Below are 16,005 nucleotides of genomic sequence, written 5' to 3' on the forward strand. Positions count from 1 at the left end.
TACCAGGCCAGCACACAAGGTGAGAGCTGGGAAACATTAATCTAGCATCATTTACTACCAAGACACACACCAATCAATGTGGCTTAGAGATACAGTGATGCAATACTGCACCATATAATGCTTTGTTTTTGAGAGACCTTTTACCCTAGAAATAAAGGTATATCTAGTAACCAGACCCTACCTAATCAAAGTTTTTAATTTTTTAACATTCAAAAATCTGTAGCGAGACAAATCTAGACATGGCACCATCAGCCCTCTATATGAACAACAGCACCCCACCCCCAAGCATTTAGACCAGTATCTGTATTAGTCCATTTACACAGTTTTTCAGACAGCCGTCATAAACAAGTTAATGAGACAAATGCATCCACAAATTCAGGTACACCATCTCTTCTCAATAGTGATCACAGTGTATTTAATTTTGTATACACACAAGAGTATTGTGGCACTGGCAGAGAAATTTCCTCCTGGTTCAAAGCATGGCTGCTACTATAGAAGTTTTAGTATAAATTTGGAAACCATGAATGTAACCAGATAAGAGTATCAACATGTAAATACTGTAGTTCATTTACTTTAACTTACTTGGCTTTCAAAACTTTGGGAACCAGTTCCTTGATACATTGTGTGTGTCTGTAATCTTTATACTACTACTCTCAGGATGGGTCTAGGGGGGTGCATAACAAAGATGCTAAACTAGACAATGCCAGTGCCACATATTTTCCTATTTTGTTTTTATGTTTGTAGTACCACTAATATTAGCACATTTGTTTTCTTGGATACAGCTTTTTTGCAATTTGGAAAAGGATTTCAAGGTAGTCGTCAAGACTAGGAAGCTGGACACTTAATGACTGAGGGACTAACCACATTAAGATGACCACTTCCACGCTAATAGAATGAATACGTTACTTTTACCTGTCCACTGTTTTTAGCACATTAAAATTCAGTCACCTCTAAATCCGAAGGCAAAGTGAATCTTCAAGAGGATATATAGTCTTCAGTGGGCCTCATATGCTCCTCTATGGAAAAATAAAAAGGTAGTCAAGACAGAAATGGAGTACAGGACAGTCAAATCATTCAATAGAGAAAGTTCCATGTCAAAAGACCTCATATTCAAGGATTGAAATATTGTGAAACTGCTACCACAGGAAAATCATAGGCTGGATAATTAGAACATGTTAGTATACTCAGCTCACATACTGAGTGTCTGTTTCACTCACTGCCACAGTTGAAAATGTTAGGCATGTTTCCTTACACCTGGTGCCCAGGTTTACCTAGCAGTAAGTACCTATGTGTTAGCTGACTATTGTGGGGTGCATCCTGCAGGACAAGATTAAAGAACCCCCAATAGAAATAAGACAGACAGTCTCAAATGATGCACTGATTTTATTGGGTTATCCTGGGTGGCTAACCCTCTGGGTTAAAACTCCAAATAAAATTTTATCTTAACTTTCAAAGCAAGGATGCTGAGCCAATGATAATACTATTCAAGTCACATGTTCACATGCAGAGATCTTTCACTGCCCAAATACATTCAATCAAATATCTATACTATTGGGAACTTTTGAAGCCCCTTCAACCGTATCCTTTGGCAAGAGGTACACCATTAACTATATTTGGAAAATCCTGGGAGGACTGGTCCTGAACCTTTACATCAAAATCACAGTGCAGAGTACCTTAAAGTACGCTTAGAGCGCTTAACGAGTGTCAGAGGGACTTGACTTTAATGCCCTTCATTCGTGCATAAAAGGAATTACCAACAAATCTCTGGTGGTCTTCAAGAGAACAAAACAAAGGAGCACCACTGCAACAGGCCTACAGGCCCATGCTAGGCAGGTACAACTCTCACCCTCTCAGCTGGGCTGTGATTCATGTTGTACTATGTGCAGCCAGAAGCAACAGCCTAGTTGATCAACCCTTGATCCACTGGTCTGGGACCAGCCAGCAGACACCCAAAAATCATCATTCAGTTAAGTATACAGGTATACACAATACAGTTGCATAGATTATCACACATGGCAGCATGTGTAGAGAACCTAGGATAACCCAAAAAAAAGTCAGTGACTTATTTCCATTGGGGTCCTTTTAATACCTTATTATATAATGTAGGAGATATCTTGTACTATAAAGGATATATACTAAGAATAAGGTAGAGTTATTTGCATCTACACGTTTATTAGCTAATAAAATAAAAAATCATTCTCCTCCCTTCTGTTGCTACATTAATTAGGTACCTTTTGGCACTCTTCTTGAACTGGCTCATGCTCTGACTAGCTTTGACCTGTGCAGGCAATATGTTCCAATTATATTAATGAGGAGCACTAAATCCGTAAGGTCAAACAATGCACCTGAAGAAACAGGAGGTAACCAAGTTCAATCACAGTACGGCTGGTCCGGTTCCTTGGATCAAGAACCCCTCACTGGTACCAAGGAACCAAATGTTGCAAAAGTGTCTCATTCTTCAATTTAACTCTCTAAACCATTTACATATCACATAACCTCCCTATGGGGGCCTATCAATTAATGTTTAAAATACGGAGTCGTATTCTGGGTTGCTAGACTTGGCACACGGGAACCCAGGGGTCCACTATCACTAATCTCTAAACATCCATTACACATTAATAAGGAAAGTTCCAAAACCTATAGCATTGTATATTTAAATGTTCCAAAATTGCATAAAAATAACCTATACATGCAAATACGAAAGACAAAACGATTAAAACTTTACATGTTGGGGTAGCGCACAGCGCGGACACACGAAGGCTGACAATGTTTACTCAAAAGACGGAAGCAACAACTACCTCTTCTCATTTTAGAAAATAATTTCTGACTGCTATTCATAAAGAGATAAACATCTTTATTTAATTAAAAAATATCTAGCGATATATTAATAAAATGTAGATTAAGTGTAAAAGTCTTTATTTGTTTCGTATATTAAATGTTTCATTCCTAAAAGATGCATTGCCAGGTTTCGCTATAAAATAGCGCTTAAAAGGCCTGGCGATCACATTTTATATATTAATATAACCTAATATTACTCCCTTCAGGTATTAAATAAATTTATCATATAATAAAGCTGACATGTTTATTTACGTTATAGTGATATGCAGCAAAAAATACCACTATTTAAAATTTCAGAGATATTTCAGCAACAATTGCTAATATTAGCGTAAACAAAACGCTTTGGAGATGTCAGAGGAGAGTCAAGTTTCTCCTTCTTTTCCACCAGATTCAGTTAAAGTGATCGCAGAAAGCATTGGTATTTCTGCTATTGGTGACGATGTTGCCAAAGAGCTCGCGGAAGATGCCACTTTCAGACTAAAGATTTTAATTCAGGTAAAAAAAACCAATGCTAATGTCTTCACAGTGAATCTGAAATCTTGATTGTAAATTTTCCGTCATCCCCAAATTATGAATGAGCTAATAAACAGAATAGTAGATGTTTCTCGTCATACCTATCACTAGAATCTTCAAAACTAGGATGTTAGTTTTTAGACATGCAAAATAGTGTAGTTATGGGCACTGTTAGTAACATGTAGCACAGGTAGGGGGTCCACCTAGACGTAGTTTAAGAGTTCTTCATCCAGGAAATTGGAGCTGCCATTCACTTCCATTTCCTTGGTGCTGAGGTTACAAATGGTGATTAAGGACCCCCAATGGAAATAAGTCACTTTGACTTTTTGGGGGGGTTACCCTGGATAATTTTCACATATGTTGCTATGTATGATAATTTGTGTCACTGTATTTATGTGTAGCTGTACCTAAATTAACTTGTTAAGTATGCAAGTGAGACAAAAGTGGTGTTATGACATTTATTGAGGTGATATTTTGCCCACCAGGTCTTGTTTTATCAGTCCAATGATAGGCAAAACATCTCTTCAATAACTAGCTCCCCAGGTGCTGTATGACCCCTATGGGTTTAGCACTTCCTCATAAATATGAAAAATAATAATTAGGTGGGGCATCCTCTCTACAACCAAAAGAGCCCAGGTTCAATTCTTAGGCATTGTGGGTTATTTGGGCAAGTTTCCTTAAACCTGCTGCCCCTCGTCACCCTACAGTAAATATATGTATGTTATAACAGTAGATAATTTGGGAATACCAGTGAGTTGTAAGTAAAGAAAGACACAGATGCAGTCATCAGACAATATAATGCATATACAACAGGTTTTTTCAAATTGATAAAATATACCTGAGGTATATACCCCTGATATATTCTATTGATTTACAGAAGCATGGTATAGCGGCAAAACAGTATCTGAAGAAAGTTTCTAATTACTTTCTTTGTGTCTTTATCATCTACTGTGTATGTTATGGATAGCCTAGGTATGGGTGGCCTGGTGGCTAAAGCTCCCGCTTCACACATGGAGGGCCCAGGTTCGATTCCCGGCGGGTGGAAACATTTTGACACGTTTCCTTACACCTGTTGTCCTGTTCATCTAGCAGCAAATAGGTACCTGGGTGTTAGTTGACTGGTGTGGGTCGCATCCTGGGGGACAAGATTAAGGACCCCAATGGAAATAAGTTAGACAGTCCTCGATGACACACTGACTTTCTTGGGTTATCCTGGGTGGCTAACCCTCCGGGGTAAAAATTTGAACGAAATTTTATCTTAGCATACTAAGGGAGTGGACCTAAGGGGGCATAATGGAAATAAGCCATACTTGCTTAACTTTCTTGGGTTATCCATCTAGCCTGATTGCCTGCTATTTCCCAGGTGCTATATGTTGCCTACAGGTTTAGTGCTACACTGTGTATAAAATGTAACAGATGAAAAAATTTCTTCGTCATATATTGATATTATAATAGGTAGTTGTCTAGGAAGGAAAAATGCAAAGTCATGTAGTGTAGTTTATTTTTATTGGAGCCTTTCCCCTAGAATGCAGCTCACAACAGCCAACCAATTCCTGAGTAATGATTTACTGATAGGTGAACATATGTAGCGGATGTAAGAAGACTTTCCACACATTTCACCGCCCAGGAAGTGATCCTAGGTCCTTTTGGTTATAAACTGAATGTTCTTGATTTTTCCTTCAGCTCACAAGGATGAAGATATGAAAACAGACCATTTGGTTTATTTACTTTTTTGATAGATCAATCTCTTAGATAGGCAAGAAAGTTGTTGAAAGAGTTAAGACAGATGCAAGTAGAGAGAGTAAGAGAGGGGAAGTGATAGACAGAGAGAGAGAGACACAAACTTCATATATGGATATACTATACTAGAATCCTAAGGATTAGAAATCAAATGCTCTTTATCGGTTTATTGAGGTTAAAAGATGTAACCAAGAAAACACAAAGATAGCTAGATTGAGTACAGAAAATACAGCCACTTATTTATTACTGTCATTGTATAAATATATAATAATCTTTAAAATCTTATAATGAACCTTAATAAAGATTATAAGTATGTAAAAGGGTACAATAAAATAGATACGAAAGATTTCTTCCAGACGTACATATACTATATACAGTGGAATCTCAAAAATCGAACTTAATCCGTTCCATGAGCTAGTTCTAAATTCGAAAAGTCTGAAATTTGAAGCAATATTTCCCATAAGAAATAATGGAAATACAATTAATCCGTTCCAGAAACCCAAAAATATTCACACAAAAAATACATTTTATAGAGATTAGTTACAGTTTTACATGCAACAAATATTATATTTTTTAATTATGTATAGTAATACATATAAAATAACATTTTTACTTACCTTTATTGAAGATTGGTGATTGCATCTGGAAGATAGGGAGGAGGAGAGAGAGGGAGTTGGGGTTAGTGTTTGGAAGGAGAATCCCCCTCCATGAGGACTTAAGGTAAAGCCCTCTCTGGGGTTACTTCCCTTCTCTGTCTTTTAATGCCACTAGGACCAGCTTGAGAGTCACTGGACCCCTGTCTCACAAAATAACTGTCCACAGTCCTCTGTTTCTGGTGCCTCTTTAACATTTCCCTAAAATGGGACATGGTTCTGTCACTGAACATGTTGCAAAGATGGCTTGTTTCAGCTTGCTCAGGGAGGTACTTATGCACAAACATTTGGACATCATTCCACTTGGCACAAATCTCCTTAATCTTTGAAGAAGGCACCTCATCCACTCCCTATATTAACACCTTTCGCAACATCAGCTTCCTTGAGTTGATCATTCTTTGACAGGATAGAACCGATGGTCGACTTGTTTTTCCCATACATCCTGGCAAGCTCAACAAGTCTCACATCACTCTCATACTTCTGTATTATTTCCTTCTTCACATCTATGGTGTTTCTCACTTTCTTTACCACAGGGGTACCACTAGCAAGTTTCTTTGGGCCCATGGCAGCTTATTTCACAGTCCCACAAGCACTAAACACAATGAAATAATCGTAAAATGCGTGAATGAGAGCTCAGGTTAGTGTTCACTCAAATATAAACAAAGCTAGACTGCTCACGGCGCCTGCGCAGGGACATGGACAGAGCGGGCGGCAGACAGGTCCCGTACCCAGCGGTCCAAAAATAGGGGCGCATTCGATAATAGGGACACAGTTTGACCGAAAAAATGGTCCTATTTTCGAAACGTTCGATATGTGATACGTTCGATTTTTGAGGTTCCACTGTATATGATTAATAAAAGTTAAAAAAATGCTGTAGTAGCATATTTTAAGGGAAAATTTTTAGGTATTGTGATAAGTTAACATGAAAATTATCTTTTTATCAGTCATTTGCTGCTTAACCCTTAACCCGTAAACAGTCCAAACGTATATATACGTTTTTTCAACATTTGAAAGTATGTAAAAAAAGTAGATCTTCTTTTTGTTTTTTTACATTTGAAAATGCGTAAAAAAAACTGATCTACTTTTTTTTTTGGTTACATTTGAAAATATGTAAAAAAAACGTAGATCTACTTTTGTAGCACTACACATGTGAACGTAGATCTGCTTGGACCGTTTACGGGTTAAACTGACCAAACAGATTTATGTTCACATACGTAGTGCTCCAAAAGTAAATCTACATTATTTTACATATTTTCAAATATAACAAAAAAAAAAACATAGATCAAAGTTTTTTTTACATAAGTACTTTCAAATGTTGAAAAAACGTAGATCTACGTTTGGACAGTTTAAGGGTTAATGATCACATTTCTTTAATATTCCTACTAGCAATATTTATGATTTCTTGATGCACTGCTACATTAGGTAAAGGGCAATATAATTTAATTAAATATATAATTAAGCTATATATATTAAGCACAGGTTAGCTGATTTAAGTGCACTGTGTTCTTCAGAGAGAATTTGTTATAACATTTGGTATTCTGGCCTTTGACCCATTATTCATTTTCCAGTACTCTATCATTTTTTTCCTGCATAATTTTTTATAAAGTTTGTCATGAGAAACACTATAATAGTTATTTTAAATATTGTTACAGGATGGCATGAAGTATATGCATCACGGAAAACGGAAACGATTTTCAACATCGGATTTTGACCATGTATTAAAAATGAAAAATATTGAGGTAAGTTTACTTTGTCATCTTGTTTAATAAATTACAGAATTTTGGAGGGGGGTACAAGAGCTTTTGAGTGATAGGGGCTTCAGCATTTAGCAGGCACGTGTAAGAGTATTTGATCAGAGATAATGTATACATTTGGTTCTTGAGATTTAACATGTCGGAGTGTGAGCAAGGTAACATTTGGAAAAAGATTCAGAAAAGCCAGTTAGCCGGGCTTAAGATCTTTATTCAATTCAATTCAATTCAATTTTATTCTCTATAATGGTTACAATGTGGGGTTTACAGGTTTTGGGTATTTTGTGGTTTACATGTTATAAAATACTAATTACAGAGGGGGCCACTAGGACACCTAGCATGGCTAGGCATTTCGAGCAGACTTAGATTAATTCTTAACATTAAATCCTTACAGATTATGGTATTAAGGCTAAGTGACTACATCATAATTTGTGAGTTTAGCAATGTGAATGCTTTTGTTTTGGCACAATACAAGTTGTCTATATTTGAGTATCATAGGCAAACTTATGACTAGTTAGGATTTTTTATTTTAAGATTAAGATTAGTATTTCTGGGTTTATAGTCAGTGGGTGAGTGAGTGTAATTTTGAACCACCAGGTGGTTATCATGTAGTTAGTTGTCGGGGTGGATCAGGGAGATAAGATGTTTTCTAACTGTAGTTTTGAAAGTGATGAATGTGTCTGCAGTTCTAGAGTTTTCAGGTAGGGTGTTCCAGATTTTAGGTCTTTTGAAATACACTGAATTTTTGTGAAGGTTTAGTCGAACACTGGGAATGTCATAGAGATGTTTGTGTCTGGTGTTATGCCTGTGGATCCTGTCACAATTTAAGGTCCTGTAGATATAGATTGCACAGTAGTAAGTGTGGATGTTGTGAACAGGGAGTAAGTTTAGATCTATGAAGAGTGGGAGGGGGGGTGTTGCCAGGGATGGGATTTAGTGATTATTCTTACTGCAGCTTTTTGTTGGGTTATTATTGGCCTTAGGTGTGTTGCTGCAGTTGAACCCCAAGCACAGATAGCATAGGTGAGGTATGGATATATAAGTGAATGGTATATTGTGAGAATGGCAGTTTGCGGTACATAGTATCGTATCTTGGAGAGGATCCCTACTGTTTTGGATACTTTTTTTGTTATGTGTTGGATATGGGTGCTGAAATTTAGGTTGTTGTCGAGCTATAGGCCAAGGAATTTGCCCTCATTATGTCTGGCAATTAGAGTGTTGTCGATTTTAATGTTAAGTTTGCGCAACACCTGCTCTGCTACCAAACATAATATATAGTAGGTTTTGCCAGTGTTAAGTGTAAGTTTATTGGCTGTCATCCAAGTCGATATTTTGAGCAGCTCCTCGTTAACAATGGTGTTGAGGGTGGCAAGATTAGGGTGGGAGATGACATAAGTCGTGTCGTCAGCAAAGAGAATGGGTTTCAGGTGTTGGGATATGTTTGGAAGATCATTGATGTAAATGAGGAAAAGCAGGGGTCCAAGGACACTTCCCTGCGGAACTCCAGTATCAAGTGGCTGTATTGATGAGGCTGTGTCTTTAATGGTGACATACTGATACCTATTAGAAAGGTAGGATTTAAAATATGCAAGTGCATGGCCTCTTATACCATAGTGGTCAAGTTTGTGGAGTAGGATGCCGTGGTCTACTGTGTCAAATGCTTTTCTTAGGTCAATAAAAATTACTAGTGGATATTCCTTATTTTCCAATGCTGTGTAAAGCAGGTCTAGCATTTTTATAATTGCATCATTAGTGCTTTTATTTTTCCTGAATCCAAATCGGCAGGGGTTGAGTATGTTTTGTGACGTTATAAATGAATATAGTCTCCTGTGCATGAGTTTCTCGAAGATTTTGGATAGCAATGGTAAGTTTGATATTGCCCTATAGTTGTTTACGTCTGTAGGGTCACCGCCTTTATGTATTGGTGTAACCCTTGCTGTCTTGAGTAGTGTCAGGAAAGTGCTAGTTTCTAGTGACTTGTTAAAAAGTAATGTAATAGCATGCGAAAGGACATGGGCCGCTCGCTTGTACAATAATGGTGGAACGTGAGACAGATTCCCCGAGTTATTTTTAAATGACTTAATGATAGCGGTGACTTCCGTGGGCTCAGTTGGTACAAGATAGAAGGAATTTGGGAAATTCCTATCTAGGTAGTCTCCGGCACGGGCATTGGTACGTGGGATTTTACTGGCGAGATTAGATCTTATGTTTGAGAAGAAGTCATTTATCTTGTTAGCTGTATCAGTGGGATGCAGTGGTGTTTCATGAGGTTTAGTTAGAGCAATATTCTTGTTTTTTTTTTTTTTAGTTTGTGGGTCCCCAGAATCTGGGAAAGTGTTTTCTAGGTCTTTTTTATATCTCCTCTTGTGTCAGTGAATCTGCTGGAGTAGTACAGTTGTTTGGCTTTCTTTATTAATTTGGTGAGAACTTTTGAATATTGTTTAAGAATATCTTTGCATATTAAGCCCTGTCTGTATTGCTTTTCATATTGGTGTTTCTTATCAATGGATTTCAGAATGCTGCTGGTTAGCCATGGGCAACCAAGCCGTTTATTCGTGATCTGTTTCGTTTTTATAGGACAATGTTTGTTGTATAGTCTAAGTACACTGTATTTTGTTAAGAAAAATGTCTGTCCAATCGTCAATACCATTGGCATTGGAGAATTCTGTAGGCCAGTCAACAGTCTCTAGGTCTGCTGTGAAATTCCTTATTGAGGCCTTGTCATGGAGTCTAAATGAAACTTTGTTGTATTCGAGTGGTGGCTTACTAATGTTTGTTAAGAGGAAGGTTGGGTAGTGGTCAGTAGTGCTGTCTGTGATTATCCCTGATTTAAGGGGGGCTAGTATATTGGTCCATATGTGGTCTATTATGGTTGCACTTGTCTCAGTGAGCCTGGTTGGTTTAGTTATTGTTGGTATGAGAAGTGCATTGTTCATATTGTTGATGAAATCAATTACAGTCTGATCATCTGGTAGGCCAAGGTTGATATTGAAGTCCCCAGCTAAGAGAAGGTGGTGCTTGTTCATTTGTCTGTTTGTTATTAGTGACTAGATTCTCACTGAAGTTTGGGATGTTTGTGTGGGGTATCCGGTATATGGCACCGATTGTTATAGGCGTCTTGAGGTTTTTTACAGTAAAATTAGCAAAAATGTATTCCCATATTCATCACTAAAGCAATTAGTGCTAATACAAGATAATTGGTTTGAGTAATAGATTGCAGTACCACCCCCAACTTGGTATGGTCTGCAGTTGTGGATTGCTGTGTATCCTGGTAGTGGGTAGATATCAATTGTGTCCTGCTTAAGCCAGGTCTCAGTAAGAATAGTGCAGGAGAAGGGTGTCTTTAGTGACTCAATGAGTGCCAGGAGGTCATCATAGTGTTTGCTTAACCCTTTGAGGGTTTTCGTCGTACTAGTACGTCTTACGCGTAGGGGTTTTTGACGTACTAGTACTCATAAATTCTAGCGACCTCAAATCTAGTGGGAGAAAGCTGGTAGGCCTTCATATGAAAGAATAGGTCTATGTGGTCAGTGTGCACAGTCTAAAAAAAATCCTGCAGCACACGGTGCATAATGAGAAAAAAAAAACTTTTTCCATTTTTTTTTAATAAATCAGCGACTTTGCAGTGTATTTTCGTATAGTATTTATTGTTGTATTCTAGTTTTCTTGGTCTCATTTTATAGAATGGAAGACATATTACTGAAATTGAGATGATTTTGACTGGTTTTACAATGAAAGGTGCCTTGAAATTGAGCTCAAAGTAGCAGAAATGTTCGATTTTTACCAAACTTCAAAAGTAAACAAATCGTGCCAAGCGTGCAATACACGTCAACTGGTGAGTCTAATATTCTTTCACAAGTGCACCAATAATATTTATACCATTTTTTACACTAATGCAGTAGTCTGCATAACAGTAAATCTTATATTTTTTGTGAGAATAAAAATTCAAAGTGGAAAGCAAAAGAATATAAGAGGGGCCTTGAGACGTGACTAATGACTAGAGGAAATGTCATTTTAGTGCCAGGAATGTCTTTCTTGTTTATTCTGGACCCTATTCCGAAATTGGCATCTTTTGAAATTTGTGTGAAATTGGCAAAATTGCTAAATTCTGACCACTGTACTGGATAGTTGAATTTATAAATGGGTGGTTTCTTGCACCCATTCGATAGAAAAAATGGAGTTCTAGCGAAATATTCATGTTTTTTGTCGACTAGTACAGTGAAATTGGCCGAAAATGGGGCTCAAAGTGGGCAAAATCGCCGATCCGTAAACATCGCCGAGACCGCTAACTTTGCGAGAGCATAATTCCGTAAGTTTTCTATCAAATTTCAAACTTTTGGTGTCGTTATGATCGGAAAAAGATTCTCTATCTTTTCATAAGAGAAAATAATTTTTTTTTTTTTTTAATTTGGCCGACCCTGAGAACGAGTTTCGGAGAGGGCCTGTCGACCCTCAAAGGGTTAAGGACCTGATGTTGTAGTTAAGAACTGATGGACTTTGAGCAGTGTTCAGGATAGTGCTGGCTTGTGATGCTGTGCAATAAAGGCAGTTACTTTCCAATAAGTTTTCATTGTGTGTTAGATTATGGAGGTTTACAGTGCCTTCACTCTGAAACGTATGGGGATGTTATTATACAATACAGTTCAATTTATTTTCAGAAAAAATGCACAAGTTATTCAGTTTTTTGTGAAAAGCCCATACTATGCATAGCATTTTGGGCAGATTTAAAGACGAAACTACTTATTACTAAAAGAAATACACGAGTGTAAAACTTTTTAGCGTATGAGCTTAATACGTAGTATTGACAGGTAAGCTGGAGAAAATGTATATTATATAAGATCTGGTTACAACTTACAAGAGAATGGAATTAGCTGGAAGTATTATTTAATTACCATATGTACAAATCAAATTAATAATTTGTTGGGCAGGATAAAAATTACAGTACAGTGGAATGAAAAATAATCATGTAGATTTAGAAAGCTTTTTTACATGTAAAAGTTTTGAGGGTTTTCTATTCCTCACAGCCTGGCCCAAGGCCACATTTCCTTGTTAATTAACTGTTCAACAAGACTTCTTGTTAGCAACGATAAAATAAAATGACTTCAAGAGTGTATCAGTCTGTAGTGGAAGGAAGGCGGGGTAGGGGTCGGCCTAGGAAGGGTTGGAGGGAGGGGGTAAAGGAGGTTTTGTGTGCGAGGGGCTTGGACTTCCAGCAGGCATGCGTGAGCGTGTTTGATAGGAGTGAATGGAGACAAATGGTTTTTAATACTTGACGTGCTGTTGGAGTGTGAGCAAAGTAACATTTATGAAGGGATTCAGGGAAACCGGCAGGCCGGACTTGAGTCCTGGAGATGGGAAGTACAGTGCCTGCACTCTGAAGGAGGGGTGTTAATGTTGCAGTTTAAAAACTGTAGTGTAAAGCACCCTTCTGGCAAGACAGTGATGGAGTGAATGATGGTGAAAGTTTTTCTTTTTCGGGCCACCCTGCCTTGGTGGGAATCGGCCGGTGTGATAATAAAAAAAAAAATAAGTTTAATAAGACACACATTTTATTTTCATGTACGTAGATAAAAAAAATGCTCTTTCACTGCAAATATAGATGCTAAATATAAAGGATCATTGCAAGATTGTGTACAGAACATATTGTATTATTTTCTCATAAGTCATTTATTACTTATGGATTATATGTTATGCAATATCATGCTTAACGGCAAAATAGGCTGTAGAAACAGACTGGATTAAAATTTTTGTATGCAGTGCTGGGATTGATCAGGCATTAAAATGTGGAAGAAGACAAAAAAAAAAAAATGGTGTACAGTATTTGAAGACAAGGACTAGTGAGAGTAAAAGTTTTATGGAAGGAGAGAATCAGAATTTGTGGTTAAGAGGAGTGGGATCATTAAAGTGTCCATAGAAGTGCTAAAGATTACAGGAAATGAGTTATAAATTTTAGATATGAATGCAGAATGTCAGAAGTTTTGTTATATTCAAAATAACTTCTTTTGTGTTTTCTTTTGCAGCCACTGTATGGCTTACAGGCTGTGGAACACATTCCTTTCCGGTTTGCTTCTGGTGGTGGACGAGAACTACATTTTTTAGAAGATAAGGAGATTGAAATTAATGAAATGGTATCATCTCAGACTCCTCGCCTTCCCCTACAAACAACAATAAAACGTATCTACTTAACCATTCAAATTTTTTCTCGTGTGCTATTGAATTTAGTAAACTTAGGTTTCCTAAAGTGGTGATGTTGCATTTTCAATGGTCATTTGAACTGCGATGTGCATGCATTTTTAATAAGATAATTAATGAATGAATGTGTTGTCTTCTTTGTGTCACCATATCTTAGTGAGAAATGGGTGATGTAGTATGGAAGATTACAGTTCTAAAGTTATCAAATGATCTTATTCTACCATTTTTTGTTATCTTTAGATGAGGCAGACCTGCCTAGCATAGGCCAGTATGCCAATATTAGGCAGTTCTCACTCACCCAGCCATTCCTGCTCATACACCTGTTCAATCTATTTTTAAAGCAGCTCAAAGTACTCACTTCAGTGATGCTACCTGATAGTTTGTCAAGCTCATCTACGACTCCACTGCCAAACCAGGGCTTTCTTATATCCTTTCTAAATCTAAATTTATCTGATCAAAATCTGTTGCTCCAAGTCCTGTTTTGGGTAGAGTTTTAGCACCTTTTTTTTTTTATTTTACCTCAGTGACAGTCTCCTGCCAAAGCAGGATAATCCAGAAAAGAATACATATTCACCATCATTCACTCAATGGTTGTCTTTCAGAAAGGGTGCTGACATCACAATTCAGATTATGCTCTTGACTGTAACATTTCCTTCCATCCTCTAGAGCAGGGGTTGGCAACCTATGGCCCGTGGGCCGGATCCAGTCAATGGGGCCATAGCTCAGATGATGTTAAATATATGTCAAGGTGTAGTATGTGTTATTATTACCTCTATTTATTAACTATGGCAATAGGTGTGGCAAGCCATCTGCTCGCAGACATGGGCTCTGGCCCCTAGGCAGAACAAGGTTGGCGACCCCTGCTCTAGAATGTAGGCACTGCCCTTCTCATCTCTAGAACTCAAGTGAATCCCTTCATAAATGTTAACTTGCTCACACTTAAACAGCACATCAAATCATAAAAATCATTTCATTCCTATCTACCATGTTCACATATGCCTGTTCAGTGTCCAAGTCTCTTACATACGAAACCTCCTATATCTCCCTCCTTCCAGCCTTTCCTAGGATGACCTCTACCCCTCCTCTCCTTTACTACAGATTTATACACCTTCCAATTCATTCTTTCTTTTCTCCAACCTCTCTAAATTTCCAAACCACCTCATTAACCCCATCCCCAACTCACTGGATAATACTTTTAGTAATCCTGCGCCTCCTCCTAATCTCCAAACCATGAATTCTCTGCATAATACGTATTTGCACGACACATTTCCCTCAGGCACACCATCTATGCCTCCAGCTTCCTCCTCACCACAATGTTTAAAACTCTAGCTTCGTACCCATATACGAGTGTTGGTACCACTATATTCTGATGCATTCCCTTTTTGCTGTTGTGGATGACGTTCTATGTCTCCTAAAATCCTCAGAGAACCACCCACATTTTTCCCCCTCAGTTCTATGGTTCATCTCATCTTTCGTACATGCATCAGCTGACAAGTCCACTCCCAAATATCTGAGCATATTCACTACCTCTATACTCCCTCCTTCCAATGTGATGTCCAGTCTTTCATTACTTAAATATTTTGTTAGTCATCACCTTGCTCTTTCCTATGGTCAGTTTTATCTGGTAATATCTAATAATTATATAGTAATAATATCCTTTGAATGACCTGTTAATATTATCAAGATGTTTTAGTAAAATCTTATTTTCACTGTATTAACCAACTACAACATTTAAGGCACTCCTCCTTTGTTGATTTTCCTTATCACATGCCGACTCTCCTACAGTTATTTACTCTATCACTAGCTGACACTCCTGAAATAATAAGGTTTTTCTGTAACTTCTTCAGGTACTTAATTTATGTTTTTTTTTTTTCTTAATTTCTTTGGGCAAGTTGTAAGCATAAGTTCATTGGAGTATTTTGAACTTTATATTGTATCCTTATCAATATTTCAGCTCATTGGTTGGCTATTGATGGGGTACAACCTACAATCCCAGAAAATCCCCCTCCAATCACCAAAGATATTCAGAAGAAAGATGCAGTGGACCCAGCAACTAAACTCTTGGCACAGCAAGATAATAAAGATCAAAAGCACATTCATGGGTGAGAGCTCTATTCTGGATTTTCTTTGCTGAATGTTGAGAAATTTACTTACAATATTCTGTACAATGTTGACAAAAATTTAAACATTCATTAGTCATTGCATCATGTAGAAATCAATAACATATATATGAATATCTTTATGATAGCTTTTGGTGTTGTGTTTTTATATATATAGGTTGAGAAGCATTGCTTATACCTTGAAAGATAAGAGTGTAA

At 37.4% G+C, this 16,005-nt stretch overlaps 2 protein-coding genes across 2 annotated transcripts in view; one reads left to right on the top strand and one right to left on the bottom strand.

Moving 5' to 3' along the window:
• RpL35A (ribosomal protein L35A) overlaps positions 1 to 2,812 on the bottom strand; it is a 41,119-nt gene extending 38,307 nt beyond the window's left edge. Inside the window, exon 1 of the mRNA XM_053787206.2 lies at positions 2,726 to 2,812. Coding sequence (XP_053643181.2) covers positions 2,726 to 2,808 — 83 coding nt within the window. The 5' untranslated portion in view covers positions 2,809 to 2,812. The remainder of the gene's footprint in view (positions 1 to 2,725) is intronic.
• A 360-nt stretch (positions 2,813 to 3,172) lies between these two features.
• Positions 3,173 to 16,005, top strand: part of Taf6 (TBP-associated factor 6) — a 68,433-nt gene continuing 55,600 nt past the window's right edge. The window contains exons 1-4 of the mRNA XM_053787204.2: positions 3,173 to 3,333; positions 7,397 to 7,483; positions 13,516 to 13,669; positions 15,642 to 15,789. Coding sequence (XP_053643179.1) covers positions 3,187 to 3,333; positions 7,397 to 7,483; positions 13,516 to 13,669; positions 15,642 to 15,789 — 536 coding nt within the window. The 5' untranslated portion in view covers positions 3,173 to 3,186. The remainder of the gene's footprint in view (positions 3,334 to 7,396; positions 7,484 to 13,515; positions 13,670 to 15,641; positions 15,790 to 16,005) is intronic.

Source organism: Cherax quadricarinatus, chromosome 48 (genome assembly GCF_038502225.1).
Source record: "Cherax quadricarinatus isolate ZL_2023a chromosome 48, ASM3850222v1, whole genome shotgun sequence".
Lineage (NCBI taxonomy): Eukaryota > Metazoa > Arthropoda > Malacostraca > Decapoda > Parastacidae > Cherax > Cherax quadricarinatus.